The 12020-nt window shown below is 52.0% G+C and overlaps 6 protein-coding genes across 6 annotated transcripts; 2 read left to right on the forward strand and 4 right to left on the reverse strand.

Moving 5' to 3' along the window:
- Positions 1-1205: 1205 nt before the first annotated feature.
- BDQ94DRAFT_138941 (uncharacterized protein) lies at positions 1206-1536 on the reverse strand. Its single transcript, XM_026765331.1, has one exon. It carries the CDS (start codon positions 1437-1439, stop codon positions 1245-1247), a length of 195 nt encoding a protein of 64 aa, XP_026629372.1. The 5' UTR covers positions 1440-1536; the 3' UTR covers positions 1206-1244.
- Positions 1537-2319: 783 nt separating this feature from the next.
- On the forward strand, positions 2320-3301 carry BDQ94DRAFT_167966 (tudor domain-containing protein; the record flags this gene model as incomplete). The annotated part of the gene is made up of 3 exons (XM_026770953.1): positions 2320-2370; positions 2425-3160; positions 3213-3301. The coding sequence occupies 3 exons, from the start codon at positions 2320-2322 to the stop codon at positions 3299-3301; spliced, it is 876 nt and encodes a 291-aa protein (XP_026629373.1).
- A 316-nt stretch (positions 3302-3617) lies between these two features.
- On the reverse strand, positions 3618-4893 carry BDQ94DRAFT_167967 (putative integral membrane protein Pth11-like; the record flags this gene model as incomplete). The annotated part of the gene is made up of 4 exons (XM_026770954.1): positions 3618-4020; positions 4098-4542; positions 4595-4631; positions 4702-4893. 4 exons carry the CDS (start codon positions 4891-4893, stop codon positions 3618-3620), a joined length of 1077 nt encoding a protein of 358 aa, XP_026629374.1.
- A 642-nt stretch (positions 4894-5535) lies between these two features.
- On the forward strand, positions 5536-7485 carry BDQ94DRAFT_138945 (flavin-containing monooxygenase). The gene is made up of 4 exons (XM_026765332.1): positions 5536-6424; positions 6481-7014; positions 7069-7223; positions 7291-7485. Exons 1-4 carry the CDS (start codon positions 5589-5591, stop codon positions 7425-7427), a joined length of 1662 nt encoding a protein of 553 aa, XP_026629375.1. The 5' UTR covers positions 5536-5588; the 3' UTR covers positions 7428-7485.
- A 23-nt stretch (positions 7486-7508) lies between these two features.
- BDQ94DRAFT_185449 (alpha/beta hydrolase) lies at positions 7509-9277 on the reverse strand (the record flags this gene model as incomplete). Its single annotated transcript, XM_026774885.1, has 4 exons — positions 7509-8606; positions 8663-8771; positions 8829-8967; positions 9020-9277. 4 exons carry the CDS (start codon positions 9275-9277, stop codon positions 7802-7804), a joined length of 1311 nt encoding a protein of 436 aa, XP_026629376.1. The 3' UTR covers positions 7509-7801.
- A 620-nt stretch (positions 9278-9897) lies between these two features.
- Positions 9898-11823, reverse strand: BDQ94DRAFT_185452 (NAD(P)-binding protein; the record flags this gene model as incomplete). The annotated part of the gene is made up of 2 exons (XM_026774886.1): positions 11182-11823; positions 9898-11128 (listed from the first exon to the last, which is right to left on the reverse strand). The coding sequence occupies exons 1-2, from the start codon at positions 11760-11762 to the stop codon at positions 9898-9900; spliced, it is 1812 nt and encodes a 603-aa protein (XP_026629377.1). The 5' UTR covers positions 11763-11823.
- Between the last annotated feature and the right edge of the window lie 197 nt (positions 11824-12020).

Consider the following 12020-nt stretch of genomic DNA (forward strand, 5'->3'; position numbering starts at 1 on the left):
TTTGCGATGACCGGGACAGCCAACCAAAAACCTTCACGTCAACTTCAACTGCAACTAGGAATGTTTGGGGGAAGCAATCTGAGGCTGGCAGTCTTCGGGAGGTGTTGGGGAGACGGGGCGTTGCGGGAAGAAGTGAGATTCGGGAGACAGGTGAAGTTGCGGATGACAATGCGTGAAGGAGAGGCGCAAGGCAGGCGAGACGCACAAGCCGCAAAGAGGTCTGTCTGACGAGCCAAAACGGGGCTAAGGAGAGGCAGACCTAGGACGAATCACAGGCCGAGCAAGAGGATGAGAGGGAGGGGAGAGGGGCTGGTGAGTGGTGAGTGAAAGGAGGATGGGAAGAGTAGTAGGATGATGCAAGATGGGCGAGAGGTAGGGGGATGCAGTAGGGCGAAAGAATGCAAGACCCGTCGTTAAGGGTCTGGCCGAATGGAACGAAATTGTGGCACCGGGTAGGAGGGGGGAGGGGAGTTGGTTCTTGACGGGGGTTGGAAGGAAAGGATGAGGGGGGAAAGGTTGAGAGAAGGCGTGAGAGAGGAGGCAGTGGATGCAACAAGACAAGACAAGCCTAGTAGAAGAGAGGCGGATGGAATGGAATCTTCCACCGCGGAGGAGACAGACTGAGAGAGGGGGGCGATGGCCCTGAGAGCGGTCGGCAGAGTGGAAGAAGGTGATTGGCTACAGGGTTCTGCAGAAGGCAAAAAGTGTAGCCTGAGGTGCTCTGCCGGTGCAAACCTCAGGCTGCAAGTGGGGAACCCAGTGACTCCTGCTTAGAAATCCAACCCGAAAAGCCTCTGCGGTTTTTCTCTCTTCGCCCATTTGCTTCTCTTCCAACTTCGGCATTGCTTGGTTCCTTGGTTGGTCACCTCTTACAATCATCAACCCTACGATGGATTTGACTCCATTGCTAGACTCGTCAGCCTGAAACTGGTATCCAGGCACTAGTATCTTAGTCTCTGCCTATTTAGTACCTAGATAACTAGTCTATCAACGCCGTCGATGGATAGATAGGTAGATTGCTGGACCCCCCCCTGCGAAATTGGGACCGTCCTTTGTCTGGGTGATGCTACTCCGTACTAGACGAACCGATCGACTGTCTCACCCAAGAAAAGTGACTCATGGGGCGCCACTTTTCTCGGACACGGGCACGGGTTCTCTTGTTCGCCGTCATCTCACCGCCCCCAGTCTCAGTGTTAAGACCAGACCCTCCGACTTTCGGTGCTCCTCATGGCTCATGCTGATGCCTATCCCTTTGCGATCTCGGGTGTCTCGGATGGATTACTGTAATCTGGGTAGTTGCCCGTCAATCGCATGGTTCCTCCCATGTGAGTGCTGTAGGCTGTAGCAACCAGCAATTCGTCTCCCGTGCACATCGTAAGCCGGGGATAACCTAGATTATTTGGCCAGAGCTCCCCCCTACTACTCTCGGTCGAGTGCATAGCCCCCCCGACCGATCACAATTGGGGCAAGCGGTGTGAACCCACCAGGGATCTGGATCTCCGATGCTTAAGGTTTAGCCTATAGCGACGAGCAACCTGCCACGGCTGACGAGTCTTGGGGTTGGCCATTGATCTCCCCGCCCGGTTATGACTCCTGGACTGCCGGTGCCGCTGCCCCATCGGTATCAAGTGTTGCTGTAGCCTGTAGCCTGTAGTCTAGTCTAGCATGTGGCATGTAGCCTGATAACGCGGTAGGACGGACACCTGGCAGATCTCGGGCCAATCATCACCCCCATCGGTTGGCCTTTGTTCCGGCAGCCGAATGACGTGAGGATCGACTGTGGAAGCGGACACCAACCAGGTGTTGACCCGTTGACCCGTAGCTTAGTGGATGCGGGCGTGGCCTGAGATCGGAGCTTTTCTGGACTTCGGCTGCCTGCCTTTAATGTAACCGTGGGGAAGTCGAACCGGGACTAGGTAGTGACCGGCCCAAGTCTGAAGGGGCAGTAGTTGCTGAAAGTACTTCACCATAAGGGTCAGCAACCAAGAACGTCCGCTAGTTGAGCTACTAGTGAACTGTAGCAACAGGAGCGAGCCGAGCGAATGCAGATAGCGGATAACATGTGACTTGCGCCCATGCAGATGTGGCGGTGCCGAGGCACGTGATTGGCACGAGCCGCAACGGGGCCCCCGCCACAGCCCAGTCTTATCCTAGGGCGACTTCTCTTATCTGCAAAACCTCAGATTTGCTCCAGCCCGACCGCCACTCCACCCCGACGACTGTCATCATCCTGCGCACTCGCCATTCATTCATTCATCCTCCGGTTCTCCACCAGGAATTAATTGCATTCCCCTTTTTACTTTTTCTAATTACCCAACAATGTCAGACGTCGCTGCCCTGGAGGCAGAGGTGAAGGAGTTCAAGCTCCAGGTACGTGCTTGGCCATCACCGTCTGGTCCGTGACTAACCGTCCCTTTCCCCCAGCTTGAAACCGTCCAATCGAGTTTGCAGGTAGACCCAGACAACACGGAATTGCAGAGTCTCCAAACTGAGCTGGAAGAACTTATAAACCTCACCGAAACATCCATTGCCGAACTCAAACCTCCCGCGCCTCCCGTGTCTCAGCCGCCGGCGTCCGCGGCCAAGGATAATAGGGCCAAGGATTCTTACGCATCTCAACCAACATACCGCAAACGGACGGTCGAACAGACGGACGAACCGTCAACTCAGACCTCCTTTTCCGTTAACGAGCACGTTCTCGCCCGGTGGGTGTCGGGCGACAACTCGTTCTACCCAGCGCGTATCACCTCCATCACCGGCTCGGCGAGCAACCCCGTGTACCTCGTCTCGTTCAAGTCATATGGGACGGTGGAAAACCTAACCTCCAAAGACATCAGGCCCATCTCCGGCAATGACTCGCGAAAGCGCAAGGCTGATGCAAGCTCAGGCAATTCCTCATCACAATCTCCGGCGCCGCCGCCGCCCCACTCGAGCGTGATCTCCGCCGCCGCGGACATTAACCCCGCGTTGGCCAACCAGGCGCGTAAGGAGCCGAGCAAGGTGAGCGATGGGCCGGCGCGCCCGGCCAAGGTGCCCCGGAAGGTGAAGGCCACGCGGGAGCTTGAGGCGGGCAAGATGAAGTGGAAAGACTTTGCCAGCAAGGGGAAACTGGGTCGCAAGGAGAGCATGTTCCGCACGGGCGACGGAGTAAATGCCCGAGGTGAGTAGACTCTTTTGATAGAACACGTGCGACAGCAGACTGACTGCAGTAGTGGGTTTCACTGGCTCTGGCCAGCAAATGCGCAAAGACCCTGGACGTTCACGACACGTCTACCAGCAGGGCGAAGAGGAAGGCTACTAGCTGGGCTTAAAGATGGATGGGCTTCACTCTGTTATTTTTCTGTCCCTACCGTGTGTCACATCGCTAACGGGCTATGGTGTCAGATCTAGTGAAGCGAGCCAGTCGTACATACTATAAAATTTTGATATCCAGACGCATCATCTTGGTGATGTGATGCGACATTGTAGTAACTTATGTCCATGTCTACTCTTGAATTTCTTTGGTTCTATTTGTAGCGTGCCAGCTAGCTGAATACCCTGATGATGATCACCTGCCACTCCACCAGCTACATATAAAGTGACGCCACGGATTTGTTATCCGTAATATGTCAGTGCTATTATACTGCCCTCTTGCTCTCGATCACTTGGAAGTCGGTCTCAATCATGATTCTGCCCTCGTCACTCTCGTCTTCTCTGCGCATAGAGTCCATCTCGACTCGGACAGTCTGCGTTGCAAGCAGACTCTCGTCCCAATCCCTGGGCTTCCTCACGGGAGCATTCCTCGTTTGGCTGGACAGCTTATTCTCCGAGCTACCCAGATACCTTCCCACACGCGAGCCGAATATCCGTTGGATGGTGTACCGCAGCAGGGGTTGCAAGGTAGGCAGACAGGCACAAACAATTCCGATGCACGGCTCCACACTGGACCAGATGAAGACATTTCCCATGATCCAGGTGATATCCACGGACCTGCTAAGAAACGTCATGTAATATATTCGGATGAGACTCGCCACGCAGACACTGCAAATAATGTTTTTATCAGTTTTCGGACAGGATAAAACATGGGGTCGGAAAGGCGGGCGATCGACACAACATACAAGCTGCCAAGTAGGAAAATGCTGCAAACCAGAATCTTCTGGGTGGTTCGCATGTGAAGCCTCCAGATAACAGGCATGGGGACTAGCAGAATGATCACGTCCGTGGTCACATTTGCAGCGGCGTTTCCGATATAGAATGGATAAAGGTTGTAGACGCAGCGGCCGCCAGCCGGATCAGCATACTGCGTCCAGTAGTATGAGACAGGCCGGCAACAGACGAGAAAGGCGATGGTGCAAGAAACCCAGTAGCCGATGGTCAATGCGACGCAGAACCACATCGCCTTGTTCATGCCGAAAATGCGGCGGTAGAAGAGGATGACCGAGAGCTTGATCAAGGGCACGGTGACGACGTATACGAGGACGTATGCGAACAATATTTGCATGACCTTGATCACATCATGCAGGGGTATAGCCCATACATGCTTCCCGAGACCATAGTAGCCTCCTGAATAGAGTTGGTCAGTACTCTTTGCTGGGTGATGGCCTGGCGAACGAACCAACAATCGTGGAGACGAAATTCGCGGTTACGGACAGCTGCAGTCATCCTAATCATCAGCATCGCCGTCCGGTGGTTCTGGAGAGGCAATATGTCACAAGCACATACCAAAGCAGCAACTATCATCCAATCATCCGCAGCAATGGAAGCCTGTTGCACCCGAGTTCTGGCGAGAAATCGGAGGGCGATGGCAATAGCCGCCAGCACGTATGTGACACTCACAGCTGCATTGTTGACCTCACGCCGGCTGGCCGTCAGGTCCGTCCCTGGAGGAGGATCCCCAAAGACGCTGCTGGACATGTCTGTTGCCACTTGCAGAGGAAGGCATATCGAGTGGACTGGAAGGCACCGCTGTGTCTTTAAGATAGAAATCCGGTTCTGACACACTACTGCGTCGAATCATAAGCTACAGGGCATGCAAAGAAGCGAACGCATCAATCACATTCAGCGTTCGGCGTGTGGCATGCCGCTAGGATGCTCTAGCGATCCTTCCGGCCCCTGACAGGCCCCTTTGGACCCCAAACCAGGCGGGCCGGCGGGTCCGTATCTTTGACAGCGGAGTGGCTTCACTCCCGGCGCCCTTCCTCTGCCATCTCAAAGCTTCAATTTTGACCCTTTTTTTGGGGGCCTAATTCCTACAAGGTCAATAAAGGTCTGACAGATGCAAGACTCTACTACCATGGCTATTTTCTTCTAATTACGCCCGGCGTCATATTGTATGGTAGACTCGCTGAGTCGATTTTGCGCTAATATATCATCCTGCGAATCAATCGGGCCTGTAGACTTACCCTTTAGGGTAACCACTAACTTAGGCCAGCCGTTTAGTTACTGAAACTACAAGGCTGCGGCCGGGGGAAATCCGGGAACAAAAGGACCACAAGGCTACCATATAACTAGTAAGGATGCCCCCTGTTCCGAAATCTTGGCTATTGCGAGTCTGAACCTGCGTGTCTGCAACTCATCTCGCAAACCCTGGGGCTTGTTCTGTCACCATTATGCCTTCCAGAGAGTCCGTCCCGACCGAATCCACAGCATATGCTGTAGATCCCAAACGGTTTGCTTTCACTCCCCGGAAACTCAGAGTCGTCTGCATCGGAGCGGGCTTCTCGGGACTGATCCTTGCGCACAAGCTCAAGCATGAGCAGCCCCTTGACTTTGTTGACTTCACCCTCTATGAAAAGAACCCCGAGGTAGGGGGTACTTGGTTTGAGAACATCTACCCTGGCGTGGGCTGCGACGTGCCTGCTCACAGTTACGTATTTCCCTATGAGCCCAATCCGTCCTGGTCACAAAGCTATGCCAAGGGTCCGGAAATCGAGGCATACATCCGATCGACAACGGAGAAGTACGGGCTGAAAGAGAGGATCGTTTTCAACACCCGACTTGTCAAGTCTGTCTGGAACGAGGAACGTGGAAAATGGATTCTTGAGCTCAAGCAGAACGACACAATGGTGTACGATGAAGCAGACATTCTCATCAATGCCGGGGGTATTCTCAATCGGTGGAAAATGCCCAAGATTGAGGGTCTGAACCAGTTCCAGGGCAAGCTAATTCACACAGCGGGCTGGGATCCAGCCTACGACTGGTCCGGCAAGAAGATCGCTGTTATCGGCAATGGCTCCTCAGGGATCCAGATCGTACCTGCGCTGCAGCCCAAGGCAGCCCGCATCGTCAACTACATCCGCCAACCAACATGGGTGTCGGTCAATCTGTGCCCAGACACGACTAAAGATGGAATGGGTACCAACTTTGTATATACCGAAGAAGAAAAGGCCCGGTTTCGGGACGACCCCGAAGGATTTCTGGAATACAGGAAGTTTATCGAACGCTCGTACGTTTACCCCCACCCACTGAGGCGATCTACTAATAACCCATCATCACACACAGAGTCAACACCGTTTACAAGCTGATGCTCAAGGGATCCGAGTACAATCAAATGCTATACACCGCCACGGAGCAACTAATGAGACAGCGTCTCAGCAAGAACCCACACCTAATCAAGAAACTCCTTCCAGATACTGATATCGGATGCCGTCGTCTCAGCCCCGGAGATGGTTATCTAGAAGCCATGCAGGAGCCCAACGCAGAATGGTGTTTTGATCCCATCGAGCGCATCACCAAGACAGGCATCCAGACCACCCAAGGCGAGGAGGAATTTGACCTCATTGTCTGCGCCACGGGCTTCGACACCACCTTCATCCCTGGCTGGGAGATGGTCGGCCGGAATGGTCGTCAGCTCGCCCACGACTGGAAGACCACCCCAGAGGCGTATTTCTCCATCTGCTGTCCGGGCAATCCCAACTACTTCATGTTCGCTGGGCCTAACTGCCCTATTGGCCATGGCAGCGTTCCTCAAATGTTAGGCTGGACTGCTGATTACATTCTGCAGTGGGTGAAGAAGATCGCCCGGGAAGATATTCAGTAAGATTCGCCCTTTACCTATAATGAGACCTTCGAACCACTAACAATCTCTAGTTCTGTTGTCGTAACCGACACTGCAAACCAGCTATACAACCGTCATGTCCAGGCAAACCTGAAACATACCGTCTGGAGCTCAGGCTGCACTGCCTGGTACAACAATGGCTCTGCCGTGACGGCTATGTATCCTGGCAGTGTTCTTCACTACAAAGGTAAATCAGCCTTCACCTATACCCTGGGGCTTGATTCACGTGCACTAACGCATTTGATAATCTACAGAGGCTATCTCTACCGTCCGCGGCGAGGACTTTGATATCCGCTACTCAAATACCGCCAACCCCTTTGCGTATCTTTCGAATGGTGAGCTGGAGTGGGAGAGAGCAGATGGGGCGGATTTGGCATTTTATTTGAGATAGGCTGGTCTTGGATGGGCTTATTAGTAATGTCATGTGTATGATAAATAATGACACTGGAAATGGTATTTCAATGCTTATTATATCCTGATCAGTCGGTGACCTTTTGCTGAATTCCCATAGTGTAAGCTAAATAGTCATAGTTATGAACCGTTCTTCTACCATAATTGATAATTATTGGGCATTACCAATTAGCCAGTAATTTTGAATTAGCTGGGAACCTAGGGAGTGTTCCGGGGTTTTGCGCCCGCCAGTGACTCTAGCATACGCCCTGCTTCGGTTTCCGCAACTAACCGCAGCCTCACCGGAGTAGAGGGTCAGACCAGTAGCCCTCACTGAGTCCTGTTTTTAAAGAGCAAAAGCAAACCATCGATCCCTCAAAGCTTAGATCCCTTAGAAGTGCCATTAATATGCCTCTCCCACTGCTGATCAACGCTCAGCTGTTCCTGATGCGGCACCCGCTCCCACGCCCTGCGAAACGTCGAAACCCTCGACTCCCAGTCCGATAACCTCTTGTCAATAAACGCCGCACTAGCTTCAGCACTTTCCCGGACCAGCTCCATGGGAATCATATGGCCACATGGTAGCACAACTTCCTCAACAAGTCCACGCGCTGCGCCCCCACTACCACCCAGACCCGTACCGGTTGCCGCCACTTTCTCTTGACGGGCAGCCGGAGAAGACAGATCCGACTGTTCCCCAAACAGATAGAGAATAGGTGGCTTCAAATGGGGCAGTCGACGAAACATCCATGCAGATTCAGGTCGATAAAAGGGATAATCAGCATCGTGGTCATCCGGATGCATTTCTTCCTCAGGGTTACCGCGGGGAAGCCCGGATCGCTCGTCGACGTAGGAAGGCCGTACGAAGTAGAATAACTCCTGTGCCTTGGTTGTAGTCAACGTAACTGCGGATGGCCCAATGTCATCTGTGTTTGGGTGTAATGGGGTCGGAAGGTCTCGAAGCCCGTATTGGATCCATCTCTCGAACACACGGGGATCCCACGTCCGGTAGAATGGATTCGATTTGAATTTCGCTGCTGCTTGCTCGCGCGAGGCCCACAGGTCTCGTCTGTATGTAGATGCCTGGGCGAATTTGCGGCCTGGGTTCTCGCGCTGTATTACTGGGTCGAGGAGGATGAGACCTTCGAAAAGACATGGGTGCATCAAGGAGAGATGGGCTCTGTAAATGCCACGAGTTAGGAGAGGGGGCTTGTGGGGAGATAAGATGATGCTCACAGCTGCATCCCGCCCATGCTGTGACCAATCCCTACAAGCGGTTGAGGAATCTGGTCCTGGAATTGATTTATCATGAAAAGAAGATCACGTCCGTGATCGAGCCAGTCGGCTAGAATGGTGTCAATGAACATTTAGATCGCTTGTACTGTCCGAGGTGACAACTCACGATCATGGCCTAAGATCGATTCATTCAAGATACCGCTCTGCCCCTGTTGGGCAACATCTGCAATCCAAATCGACCGGATGCGTCTATTTTGACTTGCCAGCTGCTCATGAATATCATCCCAAAGAGGCTCGTAAAGCTCCTGTACATGGGTCAGTACATATCGCGCGTAAAGTGCTATGGAGTTGAGTCACCTTTGGAAAGGCATTTGCATGCGCCCCAATTATAGTGACATCGCCTTCCTTCGGCTGAGGATTATCGATGGGAATGTACTGCTTAACGGCAAGTCGTAGCTCGCTTTCATGTCCGGCTTTCACGGCACCCGGACGCTGTCGGACATTTTGACACCGAGCAGTGTGCTCGATGACGCGAAAGTGGGACATGTATTTCCGACTAGGCTGTATGACGAGTCGGTTGATCGATCGGAAGCTCTTTGGCTGGATCAGCATCATGAATAGGATGCCGAAATATATAGGAAAATAGAATACAGCCTGGCTGTGTAATATATAGGGTCGGGTTCCCTCAGAATGAGCCGAGGCACAGAAAGTTGCTACACTATCCATGCATTATTCTACTTAGTAAGCTATTTCTCCAATTTGGAGAAGGGGAATATCCTACCTGCCAGTTATGTGTTTATGCACTTTGCATTGAGAGTATTTCTCGTACTATTGGTGGTATTAGCATGAGCTTATTATATTTAGGGCGAGTCTAGCGCAGATGCTGACGATTCCCTGATGGCTGGCAGCGGAGCTTGCTACGAAGACAAGTATGTTCAAGGTAATGCCTCGGATGGTATTTACCAGTGGAACTTGACAAAGGGTTCACCAAGCAATTGCATTCCATAGAACCAGTAGGACCTCTGGAGATTGTCTGATAAAGTTCGCTAGCCCCTTCAAACAGGGAACAGACCACCGGGTAGAGGAAACTGGATCTTGCTGATAGTCAGGCAGTGTTAATTTTGCTCAACTCGAAAGACGTGGCGAGATCCCAGGCTTCCGCGAGTATCTATTTCAAACGAAAACATAAGCGGTCTTAGCTCGAATATGTAATTTGCCCACAAAATGCCAGGACACTATTGCAGTATAGCAATTCCAGAGAAGCATCCTTCTCCTTGAGTTACCACTGTCTTCTTCCTCCCGCATACCAGATACACACATCCACCCAAGTCGGTGACATAAACACCCTTCTTCGTCAGTTTCAATCCAATAGGTTCATGGAACTGCGTCGCCAGTAGTTCGATCTTGCCTCCCAATGTCTCTTTATCGGTATCGCCACTAACATCAACCCGATTCAGGGAGCAGCCCGTAGGATGCTCACCGCGATCCGTCCAGTAGAGCATGTGTGTCTGAGTATCATACTCCAAATCAACCGGCTCTGGGAGTCCCTCTAACAAGCACTCAATATCAGTTCTGCTGCCGGCTGTCTGCCCAGCAGGGATGTCCATCCCAGCCCGGAAGATCCTCCCTTTTCCAGATTTACTCGGCCCTTTCTGGGTCCAGTAAATACGCCTATTCACCCGATCAAGGGCTACACCGACACAAAATCGCATCATATCCTTCCTTTCAGATGGTACTTTCGAAGACCCAGACTGGATAATAATCTGATGACCAGTCCCATCAAAGTTACATCGGTGTAAACTCAGCCCCTCGCGATCGCAGAAATATAAATTGTGATCCACGTCGTCGACAACGAGCTGCTTTGGTGTACGCACAGTCCCGGGCTTCAAAAGCGTGCGAACATCACTCCCATCGAGGTTAGCTGACTGCACAGACCCGTCACAGGCAGATAAAGCGTGCCCCATGCTCGTCCAGAACATCCTTCCACACGAACGAGAAATATCAATTCCATCCGGATACGATAGCCCACTGACAAGGGTAGTCATCTTTCCACTCTTTGGAGACATTGCGAGAACACGACCCGACGTTGCAGCGTCACTCACTGCGTTATTCTCCCCGATACCAACATCCAAAACATAGAGTTTCTCAGACATACCCTCCTGCTCAGCGGGATACAAACCTCCCAAATCACACTTATCACCTATTCGCCCTTTGTTGATATAGTTCTCTCGTAACCAATTAACTGCCTTATTCTCACCCGTCCCCCTTTCCTGAATATAGTTATCCTCGATAGCTGCAACTGTATCCAATCCGATCCGATCCATCAACTGACACGGCTGGTCATTCGTGGGGCGCTGAAACATTTCTTTCCACAGGAAGTCAATCTCGTCGGGGGTGCTGACCCCTTCAGCCAGAATGTTTAGGATTTCTCGTTTGATGGCTGCCCAAGCACGACCCAATACAAACCTGCACCATATCAGAACTAAATAGCGTATAACCGAAAAGGAAACAAAACATACCCAGTACTCTCCCTCCGTACCCTAATCGGACACATTCCACACTCCTCCAACACCTCCATCATTCCATCCATCAAGTCCTCCCCAGTCCAACCACAAGTCATCACCTCCACTATTCGTATCTCCGGTGGCATAGTGAAGTGCATATTCATCACCCTCTTCTTTCTTTCCTCGATCAAGTTAGGAACCATAAGTCTTGACTTAAGCGAACTCGAATTCGACGCGAGAATACAATCCACGGGCACGTATCGATCGACTTCCTCGAAGGTCTTAACCTTGAGAGGAAGCTGTTCTGGGGTTGCCTCGACGACCAGCCATGCATTCTCAACCGCACTCTTCATATCCGAGAAGAGAGATAACCTTCCCCGCTCAGGATGTGGCAAAGGCGTCAGCACAGTGAAAGCCTCCTCAGAGGATTTGATAAACGACTCCGCGGCAGAGAGCGCATTCCGATCAGGATCAAAAAGATGCACTGTGTAAGAACCAGCGAGGAAAACAGCCCCAATTCGACGACCGAGAATACCCGCCCCGAGGACGGTCACTGGTCTTGACGAGTGGCAGGTGTGGGCTTTGTGGAGCGTCATGGTGAGTGTGCATGTGGATATCAGTCGAAGTCGGAAGTATTTCACTGCTAGCTTATGTCGCGATTATTTATTCAGGTACTGTGATTTCAATTTTAATGTTGGCTACGTAAAGTAGTAGAAGATGCTGATATACTTCGTTAGTGCGTTCAACATCCTGGTTTTCGGCATGCCGATAACCGGTTCTCAATGTCAGGAAACCCGCACGGAGATGGATCCGGAAAGGGACAGGGCAGCACAGAACCGGGTTACTAGAGTTGG

The sequence above is a fragment of the Aspergillus welwitschiae genome (assembly GCF_003344945.1).
Source record: "Aspergillus welwitschiae strain CBS 139.54b unplaced genomic scaffold BDQ94scaffold_7, whole genome shotgun sequence".
Classification (NCBI taxonomy): domain Eukaryota; kingdom Fungi; phylum Ascomycota; class Eurotiomycetes; order Eurotiales; family Aspergillaceae; genus Aspergillus; species Aspergillus welwitschiae.

What these genes read in the sequence shown, in the direction of transcription:
- BDQ94DRAFT_138941 (XM_026765331.1), bottom strand. Translation starts at nt 1,439, where the DNA reads ATGCACTCGACCGAGAGTAGTAGGGGGGAGCTCTGGCCAAATAATCTA.
- BDQ94DRAFT_138945 (XM_026765332.1), top strand. Translation starts at nt 5,589, where the DNA reads ATGCCTTCCAGAGAGTCCGTCCCGACCGAATCCACAGCATATGCTGTA. An exon ending in ATCGCCCGGGAAGATATTCA is followed by an intron (nt 7,015 to 7,068) that starts GTAAGATTCGCC and finishes AACAATCTCTAG; the next exon opens with TTCTGTTGTCGTAACCGACA. An exon ending in CAGTGTTCTTCACTACAAAG is followed by an intron (nt 7,224 to 7,290) that starts GTAAATCAGCCT and finishes GATAATCTACAG; the next exon opens with AGGCTATCTCTACCGTCCGC.